At 51.3% G+C, this 22,922-nt stretch overlaps 1 protein-coding gene across 1 annotated transcript; it reads right to left on the bottom strand.

The window, feature by feature from the left end:
• Positions 1 to 22,922, bottom strand: GLTP (glycolipid transfer protein). Its single transcript, XM_058531612.1, has 5 exons — positions 22,725 to 22,922; positions 7,127 to 7,185; positions 5,952 to 6,085; positions 3,107 to 3,257; positions 1 to 1,136 (listed from the first exon to the last, which is right to left on the bottom strand). Exons 1-5 carry the CDS (start codon positions 22,825 to 22,827, stop codon positions 954 to 956), a joined length of 630 nt encoding a protein of 209 aa, XP_058387595.1. The 5' UTR covers positions 22,828 to 22,922; the 3' UTR covers positions 1 to 953.

The following is a 22,922-nucleotide window of genomic DNA, read 5'->3' as shown; positions in this document are numbered from 1 at the left end:
TGTGATTCCAAAATAGAGATTTATTTATTAAGGATTATTTAGTTTCTCCATAAAAATCACCAATTGTTCCTCATTGGGTTTTTAACACACATCAATTCTTTTGGGGTTGCCTTGTTTGCCCCAACACTTTAAAAAATACAGCTCTTTTTAGCGCCAGGAAGGACGGTTAAGGCAGCGAAGAGGCATTTTCTTGGGTCTCAGCAGCTGAAGAGTTCATCCCCTCCCCCTTGAGAGAATACACGTGGTAGGTAGTTTCCTAGGTTGGAAAAGCTGTCCCTGAAGAAAATAATTATGCAGAAGAATGCAAACACAGTCATCTACAGTCAATTATTTGTGCCTGATATCTTTAAAATACCCCCCCCCATCAAAGGCTTGCTGGTTGGTTTCAGCTATAAAAAGACTGTCTGGAAACGACAGCAGGAAAGAACAGGCTCTGTAATGACAGTGCTCTGAGGCGGGGCTGTGCAAACCGCATGAGAACACACACCAGTTTGCTTAAAAAAAAAAAAATCCCACCACGGGGGTCCTGTATAATTTTAAATCAAACCCTTCATAGTCCTTAAAATTCCCAAAACATCATTCCGCCAGATCCTCATAAGGACGGGCGCGGATTTTGAAAGTGAGGTGTAGGACACTGTCCCCCCAGAGTCACGCTCTGTGTGGGGAAAACCCCAAAAACCCTAGGACGTGATTTATTAGAAGCATTAATCGATTTTGACCACACTGGAATGAAGGGTGAAGTCAGTCTGTGCTGTGAAATTCCAAGGAGGTTCGGAAGGAGGATGGTTATTTATTGCTTCATTAGGATAGACCCCAAAAATGACTTTTAAAAAACCAGGGCTGTCCCCTGCGGCCCCCAGCTGCTTCGGGGATGCGTGGGCAAGGGCGCCCCGGAGATTCACAGTGACTCAGGTGGCCTGTTCCCGCGAGCGGCCGCATGTCCCTCGGGGTGCCTACACCTTGTAGCTGAGCTCGGCGTTCATCTTGGTGTACATCTCATAGATGACGTCGATGGTGGCCGTGAAGTTGACCAGGAAGAGGCGGGTCTTCTCCAGGCACTCCTCCTCCGTCACGGGCTGCCCCTTGGAGAGTGCCTTCAGGAAGTCAGACTTGTAGGGGGCCGCATACAGCGCTGCCTTGGGGCGGGCAGAGAGGAGGCGGCAGTGTCAGTGGAGTGGGCACCATGGGGTTCAGGGAGGGGACTCCCCCGAGGTCTGTGCTGGGCGGGGGTCGTGCTGTTCATGGCGTTGGAAGGGAAAGGAGAAGGCAAAGGGCAATGTGTGTTCCCTACCCCCTGAGGGATGGCAGACAGGACACCAGCTTTGGGGACAGACAGACCTGGCTTCCAATTCCAGCTTTGCCGCCGACTAGCTGGGAGCCTTGAGCAAGTTACTTAGCCTCTCTGAGCCTCAGTTTCCTCATCTGTAAAAGGGGGTGATAATGGCACCCATCTAATTGGGTTGCTTTTGTAAGGATTAAGGAGGTTGTGCAAAGTGCTCAGCACAGAACCGGACACACAGTAGGTGCTCAGCACAGAACTGGGCACACAGTAGGTGCTCAGCCTGGTAGCAGGCACACAGTAGGTGCTCAGCACAGAACCGGGCACACAGTAGGTGCTCACTATGGATGAGCCTCTTCCCTCTGGGGTCCCTGCTCTGGAGAAGATGAACTGCTGCTTCGGAAAACCCACGTTCTGAGCAGGGGAGATGACGCCGGGAGCACTAATCTGTGCTGTGGCCTCCTTTGTCCTTCAGGGGGCAACACTTCCCCAAACTTCAGGGCTTCCCGACACTTGAAAAGTCCAGAGAATCAAAAATTCACAGCATTTCAGAGCCAGAAGGGAAAGGATACAATCAGATAAACGGCTTAGGCTACGAGTTGGATAGGGTGAGGAAATTACAAATAATAGTATCATTAATAAAAATAGTAAGGCTTTGATTTACTGAGTGTAAACCGTGCGCCAAGGACTTTATACAGATTAACTCACTCAGTCTGCACCAGGACGCTGTGAGGTAGGGCCTATTTCATGCCCATTTGAAAGATGAGGATTCTGAGCTCAGGGAGGTAGAATCCCAGCCGCTCGTTTTCTTACTGTGTGACCTTGAGCAAGACACTTAGCATCTGGATCAGTTTCCCCATCTGTGAAATGGGGTAAGGACAGTACCCACCTCCTGGTACATTTGTGAAGATTACAACCCACGGGCAGCCGGCCCTGGGCCGGGCACACAGGACACGCTGTTATTACTGAGGTGGTGGTCGTGAGGCCTTTGGAGGGAGCAATGCTCTGCGGGGGGACGGGGGTGCTTTCAAGGCCCACCAGGATGGGCCTGTTCCCAGCCCTGCCAGGGCAGATGGCCCAGGGGTCGCCCTGTTTCCCGCCTGGTGACTGGCGGACCCGTCTGGACCCGGACTGGCTCCCACCCCAGCCTGCCCACGACCTATGCCGCGTGGGAAAGAGACTGGCGCATCGGACCCTGGTTCTCGTGGGAGTGAGGATGGGCAGGCAGTGCGAGAAAGGGTGGCCACAACTGGCTGGGTGAGACGAGGGGGCAGCGGGAGGCAGAGGGGCCAACGACAGTGTGTAGGGCACCCGGGGGCCTCTCGACGTCTCCCGAGTGAGCCTTCAGCCTGGCGACCCTGGGGGCCTCTCAGGTAAGAAGGCTGGTGCTGAAGCTCCCGTTTCCAGGAGCCCCGGCCATCGTCACCCCAACACAAGCCACCAAGAGCCCCGCGGGCCAGTGTCCCTTCTTCCCCTCCCTGTGCAGGGTGAGGATCAAATCCCAGGGGCCAGTTAGGCCAGCCCACCATCCACCCGAGGTCCTCAGAGTCTCTGCCGTGGTTTCTCCCACGCCTTCTAATTGGGCCTGAGGACGAGGCACCTCAACAGAAAGCACGGAACACCCACAAGATCTCCCGCCATGGCCACAAATGGCGCTGGCACGTGAGAGAGGGGCCCTCAGGGCACCAGCCTCACCTCAAATAGACAGGGGAGCCCTCCCTGAGCCCAGCTGGGCAGACACAGGCTCCGAGGGGCCACGGCTAAGGAGGGGGAGCAGGGAGGGACCCCCTCAAGCCGGTGGTCCTCCTGGGCCTGGGGGCGGCTCACCTGGAAGATCTTCTGCACGACCCAGCCGTGGTACTTCTTGAGGGCCATCTCGTAGGCCTTGGTGGCGTTGACGCGGATGTGGTTGGGGTGGTTCTCGTCACGCTCCCCGTCACAGATGCTCTGGAGGAAGACCTGGATGAAGCGGAGGCCCCTGCGGCCCAGAAAGGAGACGGCTCTTTAGGACGCCACAGGGTCCTGCAGGTGGGGGACCCTGATGCACTCTGAACTAAGCGCCCACCGTGAGCCAGGAGTGTGTACACATGGAAGGCGGTGGTCATTCCTCAGCTGTTATCTCTACACTCGCTTCTGTGTAGTGTGACCGCCCGGCTCAATGCAGCCTCTCCCAAGCCCCTCGTCTACACTAGGCCTGGGGCCGGCCCCTGACCATGGTCCCTGCTGGGCTGTAAGGTCTACAAGGGCCTTGCCCACAACCGTAGCCACGTGGCCTCCATGGGCCAGCACGTGGCGGCGGCCATCAGTGCTTGAGGACTGAAGCCACAGCGCTGGCCCTCAGAGGGCTCACAGGCCACAGACACGGACACACTGACGAGCCGGGCCCCGTGCCCGGGCTCCCCGCCTTTACCACTGCCCCGAGCCACGGTCTGGATCCTCCAGTGGCCACCTGAGCCCTTCCTCCAGGGGTGGGACGATGATTCAAGCACCAGGAGGAGGGTGTGGGGTATGGCAGGGCCACCAAATCGAAAATCAGATCAGTGCCAGCCCTTTATCCACATCGTCTATCTCCTGCCCCCCACAGCCCGTGAGGCTGAGCTCAGCACCATCGCCCATTTCACAGAGAAGAACCCCGAGGCACCCCCGAAAGTCTCAAAGGCCAGGATGTGACCCCAGCCTGCCCCACCCCGTGGCTGGGCTCCTTCCTTCACTGTCCCCTCGAGGTCCCCGGAGGAGAGGCTCTGCTCCCTCCCTGCAGGGGGTGGGGATCAGGTTGGGGGCTCTTAGGGGCAAGAGCACGGGGCCCAAAGATTGAAGGGTCTCTTAACTTGATCACCTACGAGGTGAAGGGAATTCCTCCACACTTGGATCAGAACCCTCAACCATCAGGAGCAGCCTGGAGTGTGGAACCGAGCACAGGGTACAGTCCCAGCCCTGCCCTGGCCAGCCACCCCCCAGGCCCTGCCTCTCCCCAGCCCCAAGGGCCCCTCCTCTACCCAGCAGCCGGGGCGATTCCTCCTCGAGCCCCACTGACCCTGCTGCTGCCCAGCTTCGCGCTCCTCGATGGCTCCCAGGAGCCCTGATCAGGCTGGAGCTCACCCCTGTCCAGTCCTGCCTCGTCTCCCCCTGCTCCCGCCTCACATCCAGAGCCCTGGCTGGACCAGAGCCTCTCAGAGCTGCAGACACACCACGGCCCTCCTGCCCTCCCACTTCTGCCAGGCCTTGTCCTCCCAGGACCCTCCTGCTCAGTCTTGGAGACTCTGCTTGGCGTCCCTCCTCCAGGAAGCCCTCTCTGACCTCTCTGGGCTCCAGGCTCTGACATCCTGCTGTCAGGATCTGCCCACCCGCCCAACACCCTGCCCAGATTGTGATGCCCTACGAGGGGCCATGCCTTGTTCAGTACGGCCTCCCACACGCCCAGCACCACACACAGCACACAGCAGGTGCTCGTCACGTGGTCCCAGTCACCCGGCTCTGCCCACGTCCGATCTGGACTCCAACAATCTAACTGATCTGAACGTCACCGTCTGCCTTGCTCCTCCTGAGAAACCCCCAGAACCTGCCGATGGATGGACCCAGGGGCAGTCCTCATTCTGGGCCTGTGAGTGTCGTGCTGACAGACAAAGATGGGCAGCTCGGTGGGGGTGATTCCTAAAACACGCTGTAAGGGTGTTAATTACAGCCTACCTGCCGCCTAAGGCCCACTCGGCTGCACTCTCCAGGGAGCAGACTCTCCCTGTTCCATTTCACCAAAGTAGCGTGTGGCAGGGGTCGGGGGCTTGCTTCAGGGGATGGGGAGAGAGTCAGGGGGGAGCACCCCTCCTGGCTCCAAGCCCCAGAGGGCCACACTGGGAACATCCATGGGGCTGAGAAGGGGTCCCCAGTTTCATCACGGCTGCTGGGGGATATGGTGTCCACATGGCTACAGGAGAATTCTGTAGCTGGTGGAGCAGCATGAGCTCAGCAAACAAGCTGCCTGGCCTCTCTGAGCCTCAGTGGCCCCATCTGCCAGAAGGAACAATCGTATGTCGCTTCCCAAGTTTGTTACAAGGACAGTATGTATAGTGGTTACAGGGTGTCAACTCTGGGCTAAGACCGTCTGGGTTCAGATCTTTTCTCAGGGTACCCTGCCCCCAGCCCACAGGACTCTGTGCAAATTAGACAGAGCTCCTTCTCAAGATGCTGTATTTCTGTAAAGAAGCTGTCATGATATACAAATCTACCATGTGCATGATGTGAGCAGCCCTAGATAGGACATCTCTGTGCAGTGCAGAACCTGAACAACCGTGCTGGGCCACTCAGTACCAGCTCTGTCCCTGTGACCTGGGCACATGATTTGGCCTCTAGAAGCCCCAATGGCCTCCTCTATGAGACGGGGATAATCACCACCCCTAACTCGCAGCGTATGAAACACAATCAGGCATATAAAGAGCCTAGCACAGCACCCAGAGTATGCGCTCACTTGCTCTGCCTCTGATGGGACTGAACAAGGGCGCGTCTCCATCAGGCAGGCCTTGGCCACAGGGAGCCACTAACTTAGCCTTACACAAGAAGACAGCCTCTGTGCAAGAAACGGAAGCGACCTTCCTTCCCCGTCACCGTGGGGCCGTGACAGGGTTGATGTCCCCGCAGGCCCAACAGCCGCACGCACCCTGCCACCCGAGCCCATTACCTTTTCAGCCACATCAGCGCCAGCGTGGCCCCCACTTTGGGCCACTGTGCTCCGTACATCTCCTTCTCCACCTCCAGGATGTTCTGCAGCGTCCGGAACTTCACCGGGTTGGTGTCATAAACGGCTTTGATTTTCTGAAATGGAGCACACGGGGTTCCCCTGGAAAGGCTGTCCCCACAGCCATCCGGCCCGCGCACGGCGGAGGAGCGCCCCACCGGGGCCTCCCTCTCCGCCCCCAGCACCAGGCACGGCAGTGGGGCAGGTAGGAACCGTGCCATGACTTTTATTTATGTGGGGACGTGCAAACTGCTCCGCGGGCACTGCTGTATTTGATGCTCACGGCAACCTTCATGTTGCTCTGTGATTATCTCAATTCACAGATGAGGAAACTGAGGCTCAGAGGGGGGAAGGGACATGCTCAAAGTCACACAGCTAGTCTCGGAGGGAGCAGGTTCCAGCACAGGCCAGCTCCAGAGTCCATGTTCTCCAACCACTACTGATAGTGCCTTGGACACCAAGGATCTGAAGTTTCGCTTTCTGAAGTGGACAGGTAGAAATAGGCTTTGAGGATTCAAAGATGTCCAGGGACCAGGCTCCTGAGTTGGGGCCAGGCACTTGGAGTCTGAATCCCACCTCTGCCATTTCCCTGCTGTGTGACCTTAGGTGAGTCCTTCAACCCCTCTGGGTCTCAGCTTCCTTGTCTGTAAAATGGGGATAATGACAGAACCAGCCTCCAAGGGCTGCTGGGGTGAAGCAATGAGATAATGCAGGGCGCCCAAGCCCAGGCCAGGCCCTAAGTGGATCCTCGTGGGGAGAGGGGCAGTGGCTGGGGGGCAGCATCGGGAACTGATGGGGCTCGGGGAAGAAGGGAAGGGCTGGGCCAATGCACTCATAGACTGTGGAGGTTACTGCTTTGGTGGGGTGCATACAAGAACCAGCAGGCTCCTTCTCAGGTCGACCCTTCAGACTGTATCCCAGGCAGGCTGTGACTGCAAAGGAGGACCGAGAAGCTCAAGCCCCGCGTCAGGCGAGCCAGGGGTCAAGCCCGTTTCCCACCTCTCCTTCCTACTCCTCAGCCTGGTGAGCTTGCAGCGGGGGGCAGGGCACCGTGACCGCGGCTGGTGTAGATTCCTGGCGCGGGTACCGGGGCTGCGGCTGCCGGGCCAAGTACGTACCGTGATGTTGCCACTTATGTCTGCCTTGATGGGAGTAAACACCGGGGAGCCGAGGCAGTCTGGGGACAAGACGAGAAGAGGGATTTAGATTCCCAACAAGGGTGATACTCAGGACCTCCACGGGCCACGGAGGCCTAGGGAGGGGGGGGGGTCACTTGGTGTGTTGAGGGAAAAGGAGAGTTGTTTACAGGTGTTAAAAAGGTTCGTGGGCAAGTAAATTTGAAGTGCTGGCTCCAGATGAGACCAGTTTCTTACTGCAGGACTTGTCAGAGCCTTTAAAATGCAACTGGAATATCTAGGGGGCAAGCTCTTTTGTCCACAGCATCCTTTCTCCGTCAGTGTGCAACTGCCCGCACAGGAGTGGGGGACTGGGGGAGGGACAGGTGTGGGCTTAATTCCACTCAAGGTGACCCAGCACACCTGGCCGGCCATCTGGACCATCCTAATCGCAGCTGTTAAAAGATGTGCACGGGGGAAACAGCATTAGACCCTACAACTGAAATACCTTGTAACCCAATGGAAAGAAGCCGGGTTAGGGATCCAGACTGACTGGGTTTCAATCCTGGCCCAACCACTCCCCAGTTGAGCAAGTCTCCTCACTTCCGTGTGCCTCAGTTTCCTCACATGTAAATGGGGCAGTAATAGTACTTATTTCATAGAGTTGTCGCAGGAATTAGAAATCATGCATTCAACACACTCAGCAGAGGGCCCAGTGCACAAACACTCAATAAATGGACTTTGATCATTTTCATGACTTTGTATTATTACCAGGGTCAAGCTCCATGGTCCAGCAATGGTCATCCAGGTGTTACCAGGCAGTCTGGGAAGCCCAGGTCCCCCGGAGCCTCTGCGGAGTGGGAACACACTCGGCCTGTGCCCCCTAGCCCCTCCACCCTGCTCCTTCCTAGTGAGGCTCCTCGGCGAGCCCAGGGCAGCCGTCTTGCCCTGCTGCAGGCTCCCTGTACGGAACCCTCAGGCTGAGCAGTGAGCCCTCCCCTCTCAGCCCCTGGGCCTCTCCCAAGCGTGTGGGGGCAAATCCGCCTCCAGGGGCCATGATGGAGCCTCCCTAAGGCAGCCACGACAAGCTGCTCAGAGGTGCTGGGCTGCGGGTGAGACGGCTTGTCCCACCCACTCCTGGGCGCTCTGGCCTCCCAGACAGGACTGCCAAGGGCATTAATGAGGAACTACTCCAGCCCCCCCTTCAATCTTGCCTGACATATCACTGACCTCATCCTGCAGAAGCAAACGTGGGGAGGTCCTGCGATCTGCCAGTCCTGGAATGTGTCCTCTCTCGGGACATTCATCTCTGGCTCCCCCCAAAGGACAACGCATTCTAGACTTAAATGATAACGCCAGAGAGCCACAGTTTTCCTCCACTAGTGACTACTCCCCCCTGACAGTGCAGCCCGGGGTCACCAATTCCGACCCTCCCAGTGGCCAGGCAGGTGCCGTGGATGGGCTGCGCGGGGACAGTCAAAACCCTCCAAAGGGGTGGCCGCTCCTCAGCTCCAGCCGATGGCTTTACATCCTCATCTTTCAAAATGTATGATGTCCTTAGATAGAATAAGGTGGACTGATGGACGGCGAGAGGGATGGCTAGGTACAGTAAGATATTAACGGTAGAATCCAGGAGGCAGGTGTACGAATATTCACTGTAAAATTCTTTCAGCTTTGCTCATGTTTGAAAATTTTCATAGAAAATGTCGGAAAAAAATATCAGTTTTTTTCCTGCTCATAAAATATTTCTTCCTTCTCCTTTTTCTCCGTTTCACAGTCACAGTGATTGTAGTTACCCGTGTAACCATTTGTTCTCCGCCTGTCTCGCCACACACGCGAGCTCTGAGGGCAGGGACCAGGTTGCCTCGGGGCCCGCTGTGGCCCTGGTCCCTGGCATGCAGCTGGGCTCCACTGGGTGCTCGGATGACTTCAGTGGTGTGATGAGTGAACGGACTGTGGGAAACATAAGTCTTGAGGCATATTTCCTGCCAGGCACTTTTTCTATCTACCTGGTCATAGTTCAGGTTGACCCAAAGCCCTGGTGCTAAGTCCCCTACAACCAAGATGGCAGAGAACACGGGAAGGGGCTTGGGCCTCAGTTTCCCTGACTGTAAAATGAGAACGCTCGGATCTCCCCGGAGGGCTGCTGTGAGGAACAGAGGCATCATATGTGCAGAGCGAGTGTCCAGCACACTGACTGTGGCTGTTCTGACTGCTACAGGTTGATTTTCCAGGAAAGCCTCTGATGGAGGACATGTGAAAGCAGGGCTTGGTAGCAGATCGCCATCAACCATGCACAGTGGTTTATTAGCTTTTCCCAACGATGCAGGCCATTCAACCTGCATTTTAGAGATGCGGAAAAACATTACTCGGCTTCCTGGGCTCTGAAAACAGCTCTTGTGCGGCTCTGACCGGCCCCCCTGTGGACGGGGAGAAAGGCTTGTTGTTTTCTCTGTTCTCCTGACAGTGTGCTGGGCGGGTCACGAGGCCGCCGTGGTCAGCAGGTCAGCAGCTGTTAGTGCGTGTCGTGGCCACCACACAGGGACACAGCTTCTGCTCAACTGTGGAGGGGGTATGTGGGGCCTGAAGGGCACTTCCAGAGCTGGGAGCAGAGCAGGAGCAGGGAGGGGCAGCGAGGCGGGGAGACAGACCCCAGAAAAGAGGGGCGGCGTGGCGGGGAGATGGAGTCCAGAACCCACTTCCACGCTGTAGCCAGAGGAGTCACCAGCAGGAAAGGCATCTCTGTGTGCTCATAAAATGCGCAGCGTAGTCCGTTTGGGAGCACCTGTGAGCGGGGCCTCTTGTGAGGAGGGAGAAGTACTGTAGCGCTCTGGGTTCAAATCTCGGCTCCGGCCTGACTTTGGACAAGGGACTTAACCGCTCTGGGTTCAGGCCCCTCACTTTCCACAGCTGAAGCCTGCTCCCACGCAACCCAGTGAAGGCTCTGGACTTCTGTTTGTCTTTGGTGCAGTTCAAGGGCCACCAGGCCCAGAAAAGCCAAGTGACTTGCCCAGGGTCACACAGTGAGAGCCAGGCACTCAGACAGAACTGCAGAGGCAAGGCTGGTTCCACTACTCCCTCCCTTCCTTTCTACAATGTTTCCATTGGTGTGAACTCAACCAAAGCAAGAGGACTCTTGCAGGAAAACCAGAAGATGATTTTAACTTCCAACACGTGGTGGCCTTTCTAATAATTTAAACTCAAGCTGGCCCTTGCTCTGGAAGGAGCTTGACGCGTTTCTAGCAGGTTATCCAGCCTCATTTATCCTACAGAATGCAGCACTGCCCCAAAATTACCTTTCCTGTTTTACCAGTTTTGTGGTTACCCCAAACTTGTTCTTTTATTGTTGTCAGCAAACAGGCTCTTTAAAATGCCACACAGAACCTGCCAGGGGGGAGGCAGGGAGCTTGGATGGTTTTCTAGTTCATTGTCTTACCCCCAGGGAGAAAGGAAGGGGTCTCAAAAAAACCAAAAAACAAAAGAAACATCAGATACAATCCTAGCACCTTACTTAACAGGACCAGCTCTAATGGGCACAGATTCTACATACCGTCAAGCCTTGGAATTATTTGGAATACGTGGCAAATGGCCCTTTCTGTGCAGTGTAGATTTTTCTAAGTATGTTACTCAATCCAGAAGGCATAAGGAAAAGACAAATCTGATTACACAACCCAGAAACCTTCTATATGGGGCAGGGGAAATTTCATCACCAATCGAAACCAAACAACACGGGGCCGGCCCGGTGGCTTAGCAGTTAAGTGCTCACGCTCCGCTACTGGTGGCCCAGGTTCGGATCCCGGGCGCGCACCGACGCACCGCTTGTCCGGCCATGCTGAGGCCGCATCCCACATACAGCAACCAGAAGGATGTGCAACTATGACATACAACTATCCACTGGGGCTTTGGGGAAGGAAAAAAAAGGAGGAGGATTGGCAATAGATGTTAGCTCAGAGCCAGTCTTCCTCAGCAAAAAGAGGAGGATTAGCACGGATGTTAGCTCGGGGCTGATCTCCCTCACAAAAAAAATAAATAAATAAATAAATAAAAATAAAAAAAAAATAAAACCAAAAAACAAACTGATGGGGGCAAAGGGTTGATCTGTATAACAAACATCACAGATAAGACTATTATCCCCAATATGTAAAGAGCTCTTACAAACCAATAAGAATAAACAACAACCCCATAGAAAAATGGGCAACTCACAGAAGAAATGAAAAGATGCTTAATCTCAATAATAAAAAGAAAATAAAATTAAAACAGTGAAATATTTTCCATCTACCAAATTTTATGAATGCACCAGTTTTCTCTAGTTCAACCATTCTGGATGGAACTCATCAAAATGTAACACAAACGTCCCTGCTTTCATACAGCAAGCCATTCACAGTTCTCTAAACAGGGCCATCATCGAAAGTATGATTATGATAAAGGTGTGACCCAGCGGCATCACAGGCCTCCTCAACCCTTCACTAAATGGCTCTCCATGGGTGTTTTCGGGGTTTTTAGGACAGCTTTGAGGAAGTTTTTGAAAACTCCCCTTGACGGTTGATGGTCACTTCCTCTTGTTTTCTTTGCAGTGCTTTGATTCTGCTAGATACTTGGAGAACAAATAGCCAACTGTGTCAGCATCACCTGCAAAATCAGAGGGGATAGGCCTCAAGCAAGCATTTTGTGCATGGCCTCTGTGACACTTCTGGCTGGACAAGGGGCATTTAGGGCGCCCTGCCCAGTCTTAGCCATAGTTCAGTTGGATGACATTGCCCCGAGGGCAGAATTCCCCGTGAGCCAGCAGTCACCGTGTGCCACGCAGGCTCAGACTCCTTTCCTCTTTTGCGGGCCTCATCACGGTTGGAGAGCACCAGCTGTTATGCTCTGAGCAACCGCTGCACATTTCTGGAAATTTCCACCCAAGCTCTGCCTCTTCACACAACCATCTCTGACAATAGGTGATGTCCCCGACCTTGGGCAACAAGGTGACCGAATCGCCCTCCCTGGCCCCCCCTCTCATTTCGTCTCAGGTGTAATTTTCACTCAAGGACAAAAGGCATTCCGTGTTTAAGACGCACAGTTTCGCTTTCAGCCTATGCGATTCAGGATGGGAACGCCTAACCCAGCCGTAAATACTAAAGGAGGAACAGGGCGCTGGGTCGGGGTGCTGGGAGCCTGGTTTGGGAGGTTCTATTTCAAATTCTTTTTTTTTTTTTTTTTCCAACAGCTGGATAATAAGGTTCGGTTGCTAAACACATGGGGCAGATTAACTTTACAGGTCCTGGGTTACAAGGATCATAATGGGAGGCACTCGAATTACAGTTGATGGAGATGAATCATTTATTAATCCACTGGGGTGCGTGCGTGTGTGTGTGTGTGTGTGTGCATGTGCTCAGTTTGCAATAAGGCCTATTTTTCAGGATAAGTGCTCTGAGAATGCCCACCTTCCGAAAACTAATTCCCCTCTAAATTCTCCTATCTAAAGAGGAAAGAAAGAATGTTTACAAAACAATCCCAAACGTGGCTTTTAAAAATCACCCCCATGACACACCAACTCTCTTTGTCCACAATTGCCCCCTCTGGCAAAAATCAGCCTTGAATTGGGAATGCAGTTTGGGAAAATGATTTCTCTAACTTGTCGTGTGACCTGGAGAAATTAGTTAACCTCTCTGAGCCCCAGTTTCCTCATTTGTAAAATGTGGCTAATAACACCTCCTAGGGGTGTTGTGAGCTTAAATGAGGCGGTATAAAGAAAGGGCTTAGCACAGTCTCTGGCACCCAGTAAGTGCTCAATAAAAAAGAACGTATTCTTTATGTTTATTATTATTATTATAAAATATATCATCATTTTCATCTTTTCCAACAGGCAAAGCTTTTCTTTAGAGGAAATCCAGAAAATAATGATTCCAATGATTAAGAAATCTGAGAAGAAAGGGAGGCAGGAAAGTTGCAGGGTACAAAATCAATCTACAAAAATCAGTTGCATTTCTATATGCTAATAATGAACTAACAGAAAGAGAGCTCAAAAAGATAATACCATTTACAATTGCATCAAAAAGAATAAAATACCTAGGAATAAATCTTACCAAGGAGGTGAAGGACCTATACAATGAGAACTACAAGACATTATTGAGGGAAATCTACGATGACATAAAGAAATGGAAAGATATCCCATGCACGTGGATTGGAAGAATAAACATAGTTAAAATGTCTATATTACCTAAAGCAATCTACAGATTCAATGCAATCCCAATCAGAATCCCAATGACATTCTTCACAGAAATAGAAAAAAGAATACTAAAATTTATATGGGGCAACAAAAGACCCCGAATAGCTAAAGAAATCCTAAAGAAAAAGAACAAAGCAGGAGGCATCACAATTCCTGACTTCAAAACATACTACAAAGCAATAGTAATCAAAACAGCATGGTACTGGTACAAAAACAGACACACAGATCAATGGAACAGAATTGAAAGCCCAGAAATAAAACCACACATATACGGACAGCTAATTTTCGACAAAGGTGCTAAGGACATGCAATGGAGAAAGGAAAGTCTCTTCAATAAATGGTGTTGGGAAAACTGGACATCCACATGCAAAAGAATGAAAGTGGACCATGTGCTATCGCCATTCACAAAAATTAACTCAAAATGGATCAAAGACCTGAAGGTGAGACCTGAAACTATAAAACTCATAGAAGAAAATATAGGCAACACACTATTTGACATTGGGTTTAAAGGAATCTTTTCGGATGACATGCCTACCCAGACTAGGGAAACTAAAGAAAAAATAAACAAGTGGGACTTTATCAGACTAAAGAGCTTTTATAAGACAAATGAAATCAGAATCAAGATGAACAAACAACCAACCAGCTGGGAGAGAATATTTGCAAAACATACATCTGACAAGGGGTTGATCTCCATAATATATAAAGAACTCACACAATTGAACAACAAAAAAACAAACAACCCGATCAAAAAATGGGCAGAGGAAATGAACAGACACTTCTCCAAGGAAGATATACAGATGGCCAATAGGCACATGAAAAGATGCTCAACATCACTAATCATCAGGGAAATGCAAATCAAAACAACACTAAGATACCACCTCACGCCCGTTAGAATGGCTATAATCACCAAGACAAAAAACAACAAATGTTGGAGAGGATGTGGAGAAACAGGAACCCTCATACACAGCTGGTGGGAATGCAAATTGGTGCAGCCTCTATGGAAAACGGTATGGAGATTCCTCAAAGAATTAAAAATAGAGATGCCCTATGACCCAGCCATCCCACTACTGGGAATCTATCCAACGCACCTGAAATCAACAATCCAAAGAGGCTTATGCACCCCTATGTTCATTGCAGCATTATTCACCATAGCCAAGAAGTGGAAGCAACCTAAGTGTCCCTCGACTGACGATTGGATTAAGAAAATGTGGTATATATATACAATGGAATACTACTCAGCCATAAAAAAAGACAAAATCGTCCCATTTGCAACAACATGGATGGGCCTGGAGCGTATTATGTTAAGTGAAATAAGCCAGAAAGAGAAAGACAAACACTGTATGATCTCACTCATATGTGGAATATAAACCAACACATGGACAGAGAAAACTGGACTGTGGTTACCCGGGAAGTGGGGGTGGGGGGTGGGCACAAGGGGTGAAGGGAGTCATATATGGGGTGATGGACAAACAAAAATGTACAACCCAAAATTTCACAATGTTAGAAACCATTAAAATATCAATAAAAAAAAAAAAAGAAAGAAAGGGAGGCAGGGAGGCAGGAGAGAGAGGTAGGGAGAGAAAGTGATATCGATTGATTTTTCTTTTTTTTTTAAAGATTTTATTTATTTATTTTTCCCCCCAAAGCCCCAGTAGATAGTTGTATGTCATAGCTGCACATCCTTCTAGTTGCTGTATGTGGGACTCGGCCTCAGGATGGACGGAGAAGTGGTGCCTCGGTGCGCGCCCGGGATCCGAACCCGGGCCACCAGCATCGGAGCGCGCGCACTTAACCACCAAGCCACGGGGCCGGCCTCGATTGATTGATATGGGAAAAATTAGCAGGAATCCTCCAGTCATAAAATAATGACTTCAAATATATTCCAGACCATTAAAAAAGAGATCTCAGAAGACAGGGGAGAAAGGAACCCGGGGGAACAGCAATGCAGAAAATGAATCATTTCTGAGCATGGGGAAGTATGAGCTCGCTGCCTAACCACAGGGTGGAAAGCAGAGGTTTTTATAGGACCCTGGGGAGGGCTGATCCGTTGTAATGACTTTTAAAAGCTCAGATACAGTTAACACTATAACAATAAAAAAAAAAGGCCCTGATACAAGTAACACTGTAAGAATGTAACAAAAGGAGTTAACATCCACCCAGGTCATCTTAAAACTGAAACAATGAAACCTAAGACTAGAACCCAGCATTTCCACTCGAACAAGCTCATTGAAATAAGCACATTGTCATGGCAGATGGGAACTTCCTATCCTCCCTCACTCTCACCCCTAAACAGCAGGAAGGGGCCCTTTTTGCCCTGGAAGGGACTTTGAGCATGCTGGCCTCTCTTGTCGCAGGGCCAGCCCAGTTCAAAGCCCCATGGGCCACTTTCTAGCTGCATGACCTGACCTCAAATCCCTTCACCTCTCTGAACCTCAGTTTCTTCTTCAGTAAAATGATGCCAATTCCTGGGCCGGATCCGTGACTTAGCGGTTAAGTGCGAGTGCTCCGCTGCTGGCGGGCCGGGTTCGGATCCCGGGGGCGCACCGACGCACCGCTTCTCCGGCCATGCTGAGGCCGCGTCCCACATACAGCAACTAGAAGGACGTGCAGCTCTGACATACAACTATCTACTGGGGCTTTCGGGGAAAAAATAAATAAGTAAATAAAATTATAAAAAAAAAAAGAATTTGAAAATGATGCCAATTCCTCCTAATTCATAAGGTCATTAGGAGGATTGAAAATGAGATATGGCCTAGTTCAATGCTTGGCACACGCTAGCCACTTAAACAGGGGCTATGCTAGCTATGATCGGGGTCATGTGTCCTATTTTACAAAGCCCTTTGTCATGCATTCTTTCCATTCCCTTTCAGTTTAACACTGGCTGGGCGCCTACGCTTTGCCAGGCGCATTGTTGGGCCCTGGGAGGGCCCAGCTTCTGCCTCTAAGGGATTCACAGTGGGGCATTGTTCCTTCAAGCAGCCCTGTGCACCGGACACCACACAGATGAGGAATGGAGGCAAGAAGGAGCTAGATGGGCTAGCAAGTGACCAAGTGGACGCCTGGGTATTTTCCCTCCTGCTTCTCCATCCTGTTCCCTCCAGGAGCAGAGGCCAGACCTCAGCCCTGACCTCAGGGCCAGACTTTTCTGCACACTGAGGATGAAGAGGATCTAATCACCATCACGGGGGACAGAGCAGGCAGGCGCCATCGGTCTGTGCTCTGTGTTGGCCTTTGGATGTTATGAGGGTGCTGGGGCAATTCTCAGACTTAAGCAGCCAGGCAGCTCAGCTAGCAGCTGGTCACCAAGACCCAGAGACAGCTTCTTTTTGGAAATTCCTTGTTTCCCAAGAACTGTGTGGTGAAAGGTGCTGTTTCTAAAGGTCTAAGCCTAGCTGTCCTACCTGTGCAAAGATTTTGGGCATTCGACTCCAAAATCATTTTGGGAGATCACCTCCTTCGACCCTCCTGGGAGGCCCCGCTTCCCAGCTTTACAGTTGGCGCTGTATGCTCAGAGAGGGGAAGAATTCGCACGTGGACACAGAGCTCTGACACCCCAGAACCAGGACTCAAGCTCAGGGTGGTTCGGCTTGATGCCAGTGCCCGCGTTTCTTTCCATTCTTCTGTCTATGGTGTTCAGAACATGGACTTCAGCGGATGACAGACCCAGGTTCCAGGCAACTTCTCCCTGCGGAGCCTCAAGACAGCCAACTCACGGGCTATCACAGAGACAGGATAACACAACTGGGCCAGCGGCAGCCCTCTCACCGGGAGTTTCTCGGCTCTTACTCAGGCCAGATGAGATCCCAAGCGTGATGCATCAGAACGACATCGGGCACACAGTAGGTGCCCCTAAAGGCTACTGAATCCTCACTTCCTACTTGCAAATGCACCTCCAACTGACGACAAGAGTCTGCAGGAGTTTCAAAATTGCAAAAACCCACTGCAGAAAGTGTGTGTATGGCTTCTTCCCCCTATAGGACATTGTTTCTTCCTCCTAGAAGTGTCCCTCCCGGACTCACAGTCTGTGTCTCGTCCCTACAGAATCCAGCTGTCAACAGACACTCAACCAAAATGATAACTAGCCTGCTATAGTAAGAGGGTGATGCAGTTTATCTTTCTTGGCATAGTCTATACAAAACCAAAAATAAACATATATTTGTATAAACTTTAAAGAAAGCAAACCCATTGGAGAGATGTGGTAGGTGGTCCCAAGTCCCAGAAGGTACAATGGGGGACTACTTCCCTTGAAGATGGGGAACTTCTTACTCACAGACCCGGGGTGCTGATGGGGCTGGCTCCCAGGTGGCTAGTGTGATGTCCCAGTTAAAGGAAAACTGACCTGTTGGGGCGCCTCCACTGATGACTTCCACATCCCAGTCATTCAAATTTGCATTCCAATAAGCAAGAGACATGGGCCCAGCTGGGCAGGCCAATTACGAGGCACACGCCTCAGAGGAAACCTGTACATCTGGTCTGTGGTTCCCAGCATCTTGGAAAAGTCACTGCGGTGCCAGCAGAGCCACTGGACTTCTTCAGCTAGGCAGGCTGGCTCCACTGGGGGTGGAGTAGGCAGGCTCAATAGCAAAAGCACTGCATAAGGAGTCCAGAGGCCTGAGTTCTAGTCTGGCTCGACTGGTCACTCAATGGCTGTGTGACTCTGAGCAAGTCACCTAATCTCTCTGGTCTCAGTTCCTTTGGCTGTAAAACAAAAAGATAATTCTGTGCTTCTGGGCTGCCACTGGCCCCCCAAAATAGAGCAAGCACTGAACCAAAGTGATGGAAAACCACTCTTTTGGGAGTTACTCTAGGTCTAATTAATGAGTGTCAGATACCTGTGAGGCCCCATTCAATGGACATCCATTTAATTAAGCTAAGAAGTCTGCATGAAGAAAAATCACCCCCCGATTTTGGATCTCAAGAACTGAGAGGTAGAAATCATTACCTTCAGCTCCTGCATCTTTGGTTTTCTCTCTCAACAGTGAGAGCAAACAGGTGTCATCTCATGCATCAACTCTAATTGACCCAGAGTAGCTGTGTTAAGAAAGATGCTGAGGCTGTGTCTAGATTCAAAGGGGAAAACATGACTGATTAATAATTTCTGCCATGGGTACAGGATATGAGTTATATATTTTAATTTGGTTGTGTATTTTAATTTAGAAAGAGAGAGAACAGCAAAACACTTTCAAGGAGAGCCCAGAAAAAATGAGAATGGAACCAAAAGCATTCACTTGGCAAATATCACTAGTTTACCAAGTGCTAGGCACTGAAATAACTCAAAGTGTCAGAATGTGATAGGTTCTATAGGAGTCAGGAAAGACTTTCCGGGTGAGTGACCCTTGAGCTGATTCCTTAAGGATAAGTGGAACCCAGCCAAGCAAAGGAAGGTGCTGGGCTGCACAGGAATGGTGCACCAGGCAGAGACTGACAGGGGTAAAACTCCAGACACAAGTGATGGCATGGTGCCATTTGTGGGGCTGTAAGCCATTCAGAAAGGCTACAGCACAGATTTTAAGGTGGGGTAATAGGAAGCCACGGAGGCTTCTGGGCAGGAAGTGACAAAACTAAGTGATATCTAAGTCTCTCTCTCCGTCTCTCCCCTTCCCTCTGCCCTCCATTGTTAATGCTCTAGAACCGCTATAAAACTGACCTAAAATACGAGCAAGCAGGCCACACAGAAGTCAGCTGCAAACTGATCAGTCAGAGGTGGGATCTGATTACTGGGTCAAGCTGGAGAAAGAAGATGGACAAAGGGCTGGCTTCAAGGTGGACATAGTAAAATCGTAGAACTGGAGAGATTCAAGCTGGAGATGCAGAGGAAGGGCTAGCCCAAGATGTGGATGCTCTAAGCCACATCTGACCTGCAGCCCAAAGAATCAGCATTCATCAAGCCCAGACCAACTCATCTGTCACAAACCATATGGGATGACAGTTGAAGAAATGTAGTTGCTCTAATGGGTTAAAAGCCTTCACACCCTTTGACCCAGCAATTTCACTTCTAAAAATTAGAAATAACCAAAGTATGCAAATAAATATATACAGGATGTTCACTGTAGTGTTGTTTACTAGAGCAAAAAAAATGAGAAGCCATGCAAATGTCCAACAGTGGGGGACTGATTAAATCAATTACAGCCACATTCAAACAATGGAATTGACATGGAAAGATGGCCATGCTGCATTGTTAAGTGGATTTTCCCTTAAAGTTACATTTTCCCATAAAGATAGATATAAATGAGTATGGAAGGAAAATACTCAGAAATGTCAGCAGAGATTTACTCTTTAAAAAACCCTACCTTGAAAGGTGGTGAGAGGATTAAGTGAACTAATCTACAAAGAATTCTTAGCACATAGTAAGTGCTCAATAAATGACAAGGAGGTTCTTATCATTTCTTCTTGCTCAATTTTCTTTTGAGAAAGAAATCTTCCTTGCAGAATTAAATACTTTTTAAAAACACAGCTTTCAGCCCATTGCCATATTTATGTCCAGAGCAGTGGTTCTCAATCAGGAGCAATTTTGTCTCCCTGCAGATATTTTTGGTTGTCACAACCTGGGGAGAGGGGGTGCTACTGGCATCTAGCAGATAGAGGCTGGGGATGCCACTAAACATCTTACAATGTGCAGGACAGCTGCCACCACAAAAGATGATCCAGCACCAGATGGCAGCAGGGCCAACCACTGGGCTCCCTGATTTGGAGGGAACTGCCACTAAAATGCCTTTCAGATTTCCTGTGTCCCTTATCCCAGACCTGCTCCATTCAAGAGACACAGACACCACCCAGATCATCCAGGTGACCGGACACTCCCAAGATCTAGACAAAGCCCCCGTGTTAGAGCTGACAGTGGATCTCAATCGACCCCTGAGTCCAAGAGAAAAGCCCCTGGTGGGAGCATCTCCTAAAACTTAAACTCTCAGGAGAAACTCTCCCCTCGGAAGAGCATAGTGGTTCAAAGTGGTTTGTCACATTTTTTGAGAGTGCTGAGAATTATCCTCTGTGGGCCGGCCCACTGAGGTTTCTGTATAAATGGCACTTCTGTCAACAGATGTGACAGCCCACAGCACCCAGCTCGCAGCAAAGACAAGGGTCCTTTGAGACCAGGGAAAGGGAGGAGGGGATGTTCTCAGTCCTGGCACTAGATCCCTGCTGGCCCCAGCTGCCACCATCCCCTTTCCTCTAAAACCAGCAGGATAATCGTATCAAATGAAGGTGCCCCCAAATGCAGAACTGATGGGCAACATTGCTGAAGATTAGAGAGGAAAAGGCCACAGAGCTTAACTCGGAGTTTCTCCACCTCAGCACTGCTAACATTCGGGGCTGGGTCAATTCTTTGTGTTGGGGGCTGTCCTGTGCACCGTGCGACGTTTCTGCAGCATCCCCGGCCTGCACCCACTAGATGCCAGTAGCTTCTCCCCGCCACCCCCCCACCACAGTGTGACAACCAAAAATGTCTCTAGACATTGCCAGATGTCCCCTGAGGGGCAAAACAGCCCTCCATTGAGAACCACTAGCTCAAACAGATTCTGAATCCTTGTCCAGGGGAAGCTGGCTCTGTCTTGCAAATGTTCATGGCACCAAAGAGGAGAAAAAAAGACAGAAAAAACTGTCACAAAAATAAACAACTCTCAGTGCTAAAGCCAGTTAGCTTCCAAGCCCCCTACCTGGAGATTCAGGGTTATCGATAATAATGGTGATATCGATAATAAGATGTTCTGTACATTCAACAATTACTGACTGGGCACCAACCACGTGCCAGGCACTCTTCTGGGTACTGGGGATGCAGCAGTGGACATAAAGGACCAACTCCCCACTCTGGGGTTGTTTACCCAGGTCTGAGAATCATACAAACCAGGCAATTGCACTCTCTCATGGTGATTAATCATCTACTAATATGAAGGAAGCAAAATTGGATCCAGGGACTTACACCATAAGCATTCCCCCAACAGCTAAGATCTTTCCGGCACTTAAGGCCTCAGAGCTTTACACACACCACCCCACTTACTCCTTGCAGCTGGCCTAGGAGATCAGCATCCCCATTTCACAGATGGGGATACTGAGGCTCAAGAGGTGGAGGAGGAGAGCTGGGATGCGACTCCACAGAACCACAACCACCCCAGAGCTCCCAGCACCACAGGAACTACTGCCCACAACAAGCCCTGATCACCCACCCACTTGCCCTGGGTGCCCAATCTCTTCGGTCCAAGTCAGTATTAAGGTTCCATCAGTTTGTAGGTTTCAGCTGGACTCTGCCCTAGGGACTGGTATCTTCCTGCAAGATCGCCAAGGGAACCAGCAGGGCAGGGCACTGGGCAAGCCCCCACGGAAGAGGAGAAAGCACAGGCTCAGGTTGCATCCTTCACCCAGGACCCAAAAGGCAAAGGGCAGGGGCAGAAAGTATTGTCTTCTCTTTCCCATTTTCCATCCACAGCCTGGGCTGCGCTGAGGGAGGGGAGGAAGGAGGGTCTGAAACCAGCTTAGGGACCACCTTCCCAGTGTTCCTGTGACCTTCCTTGACATGACATATAGGGGAGGGGTCTTCTTATTTTAGAGCCCAAACTGAGGGAGGAATTCATGCTCTATGTCTGATGTCACCCCACAAAGCAGATCCCCTGGTCCTGACCCCTGTTCTAAATGGAGGAAAATCTTCAGGTGGTTCCCCCTAGAAAGGGGTCCTAGAGTTTTGTGACTCCATCTTCAAAACTCCCCTCCTCACCCTGCCAGGCTTCCTGCCCTGGGAGAGTGTGTGTGTGTGTGGGGGGGGTGTCTTTGGTCTGGAATGGGGGGATTCTGAGGGAAGAAGGTTCACAAGGTCCCACAAGGGAGAGGCTGGCAGAATTTAAGGAAAAAAGAGGGTTTGTGAAATGGGAGGATCCATTTTAAGGGGAGAGAGTTAAGAGCCATTCTGAAAGGGAAAAGGGGAATGATGAAGGACTGGGATGAAGGACTACGGGGGAGAGAAGGGGTGGGATGCTTTGAGGGAGACCGAGGATTGGACAATTGCGGATTTGGAAGAGTAAGAGGCGTTTGGGGGAGATGGACGATTGGGGAGCCCAAGGGAGTGGAGGATTGGGGGGCATGTGAAGGATGTGGTGGAATGTGAGGTGTCTGGAGATGAAGGACTGGAGTGTCCAGGGGAGATGGAGGATTTGGAAATGTCTGGGAAGATATGGAGGATGTGACGTGTTCGGGGGAGAGAGGATTTGGGGGCGGCCCGAGGTGGGGAGAATTTGGGGTGCTTGGCGGGAAAGGGGATCCTGGGTGCCTGGGGAAGTAGGATTTGGGGTGTCTAGGGGAGGGATGTTTGGGGATGCTCAGGAGGAGGAGGATTCGGGTGCGTCCGGGAGCGCTCTGGGGCCGGGCTGAGCGCCTGCTCCCCCCTTCACCCCGGCTCACCGAAGAAGGGCGGCAGGTGGGACACCGCCTCCAGGAAGGGCCCGGTCTCGATCTGCTTGTCCGCGGGCAGCGGCTTCAGCAGGTGCTCGGCCAGCAGCGCCATTTCGGGGTCGAGGCCCGCGGTGATGCCCCAGCCGGCGCCGCGGGCGTCCACGCCGCCCCCCGGGCCGCCGCCGTCACCGCCGGGGCCGTCACTGC

Source organism: Diceros bicornis, chromosome 35, assembly GCF_020826845.1.
Source record: "Diceros bicornis minor isolate mBicDic1 chromosome 35, mDicBic1.mat.cur, whole genome shotgun sequence".
In the NCBI taxonomy this organism is placed as follows: domain Eukaryota; kingdom Metazoa; phylum Chordata; class Mammalia; order Perissodactyla; family Rhinocerotidae; genus Diceros; species Diceros bicornis.
This window is presented reverse-complemented; position numbering and strand designations above follow the sequence as displayed.

What these genes read in the sequence shown, in the direction of transcription:
- GLTP (XM_058531612.1), bottom strand. Translation starts at nt 22,827, where the DNA reads ATGGCGCTGCTGGCCGAGCACCTGCTGAAGCCGCTGCCCGCGGACAAG. An exon ending in ACATAAGTGGCAACATCACG is followed by an intron (nt 6,086 to 7,126) that starts GTACGTACTTGG and finishes GCTCCATTTCAG; the next exon opens with AAAATCAAAGCCGTTTATGA. An exon ending in TCGTGCAGAAGATCTTCCAG is followed by an intron (nt 1,137 to 3,106) that starts GTGAGCCGCCCC and finishes GCCCGCCCCAAG; the next exon opens with GCAGCGCTGTATGCGGCCCC.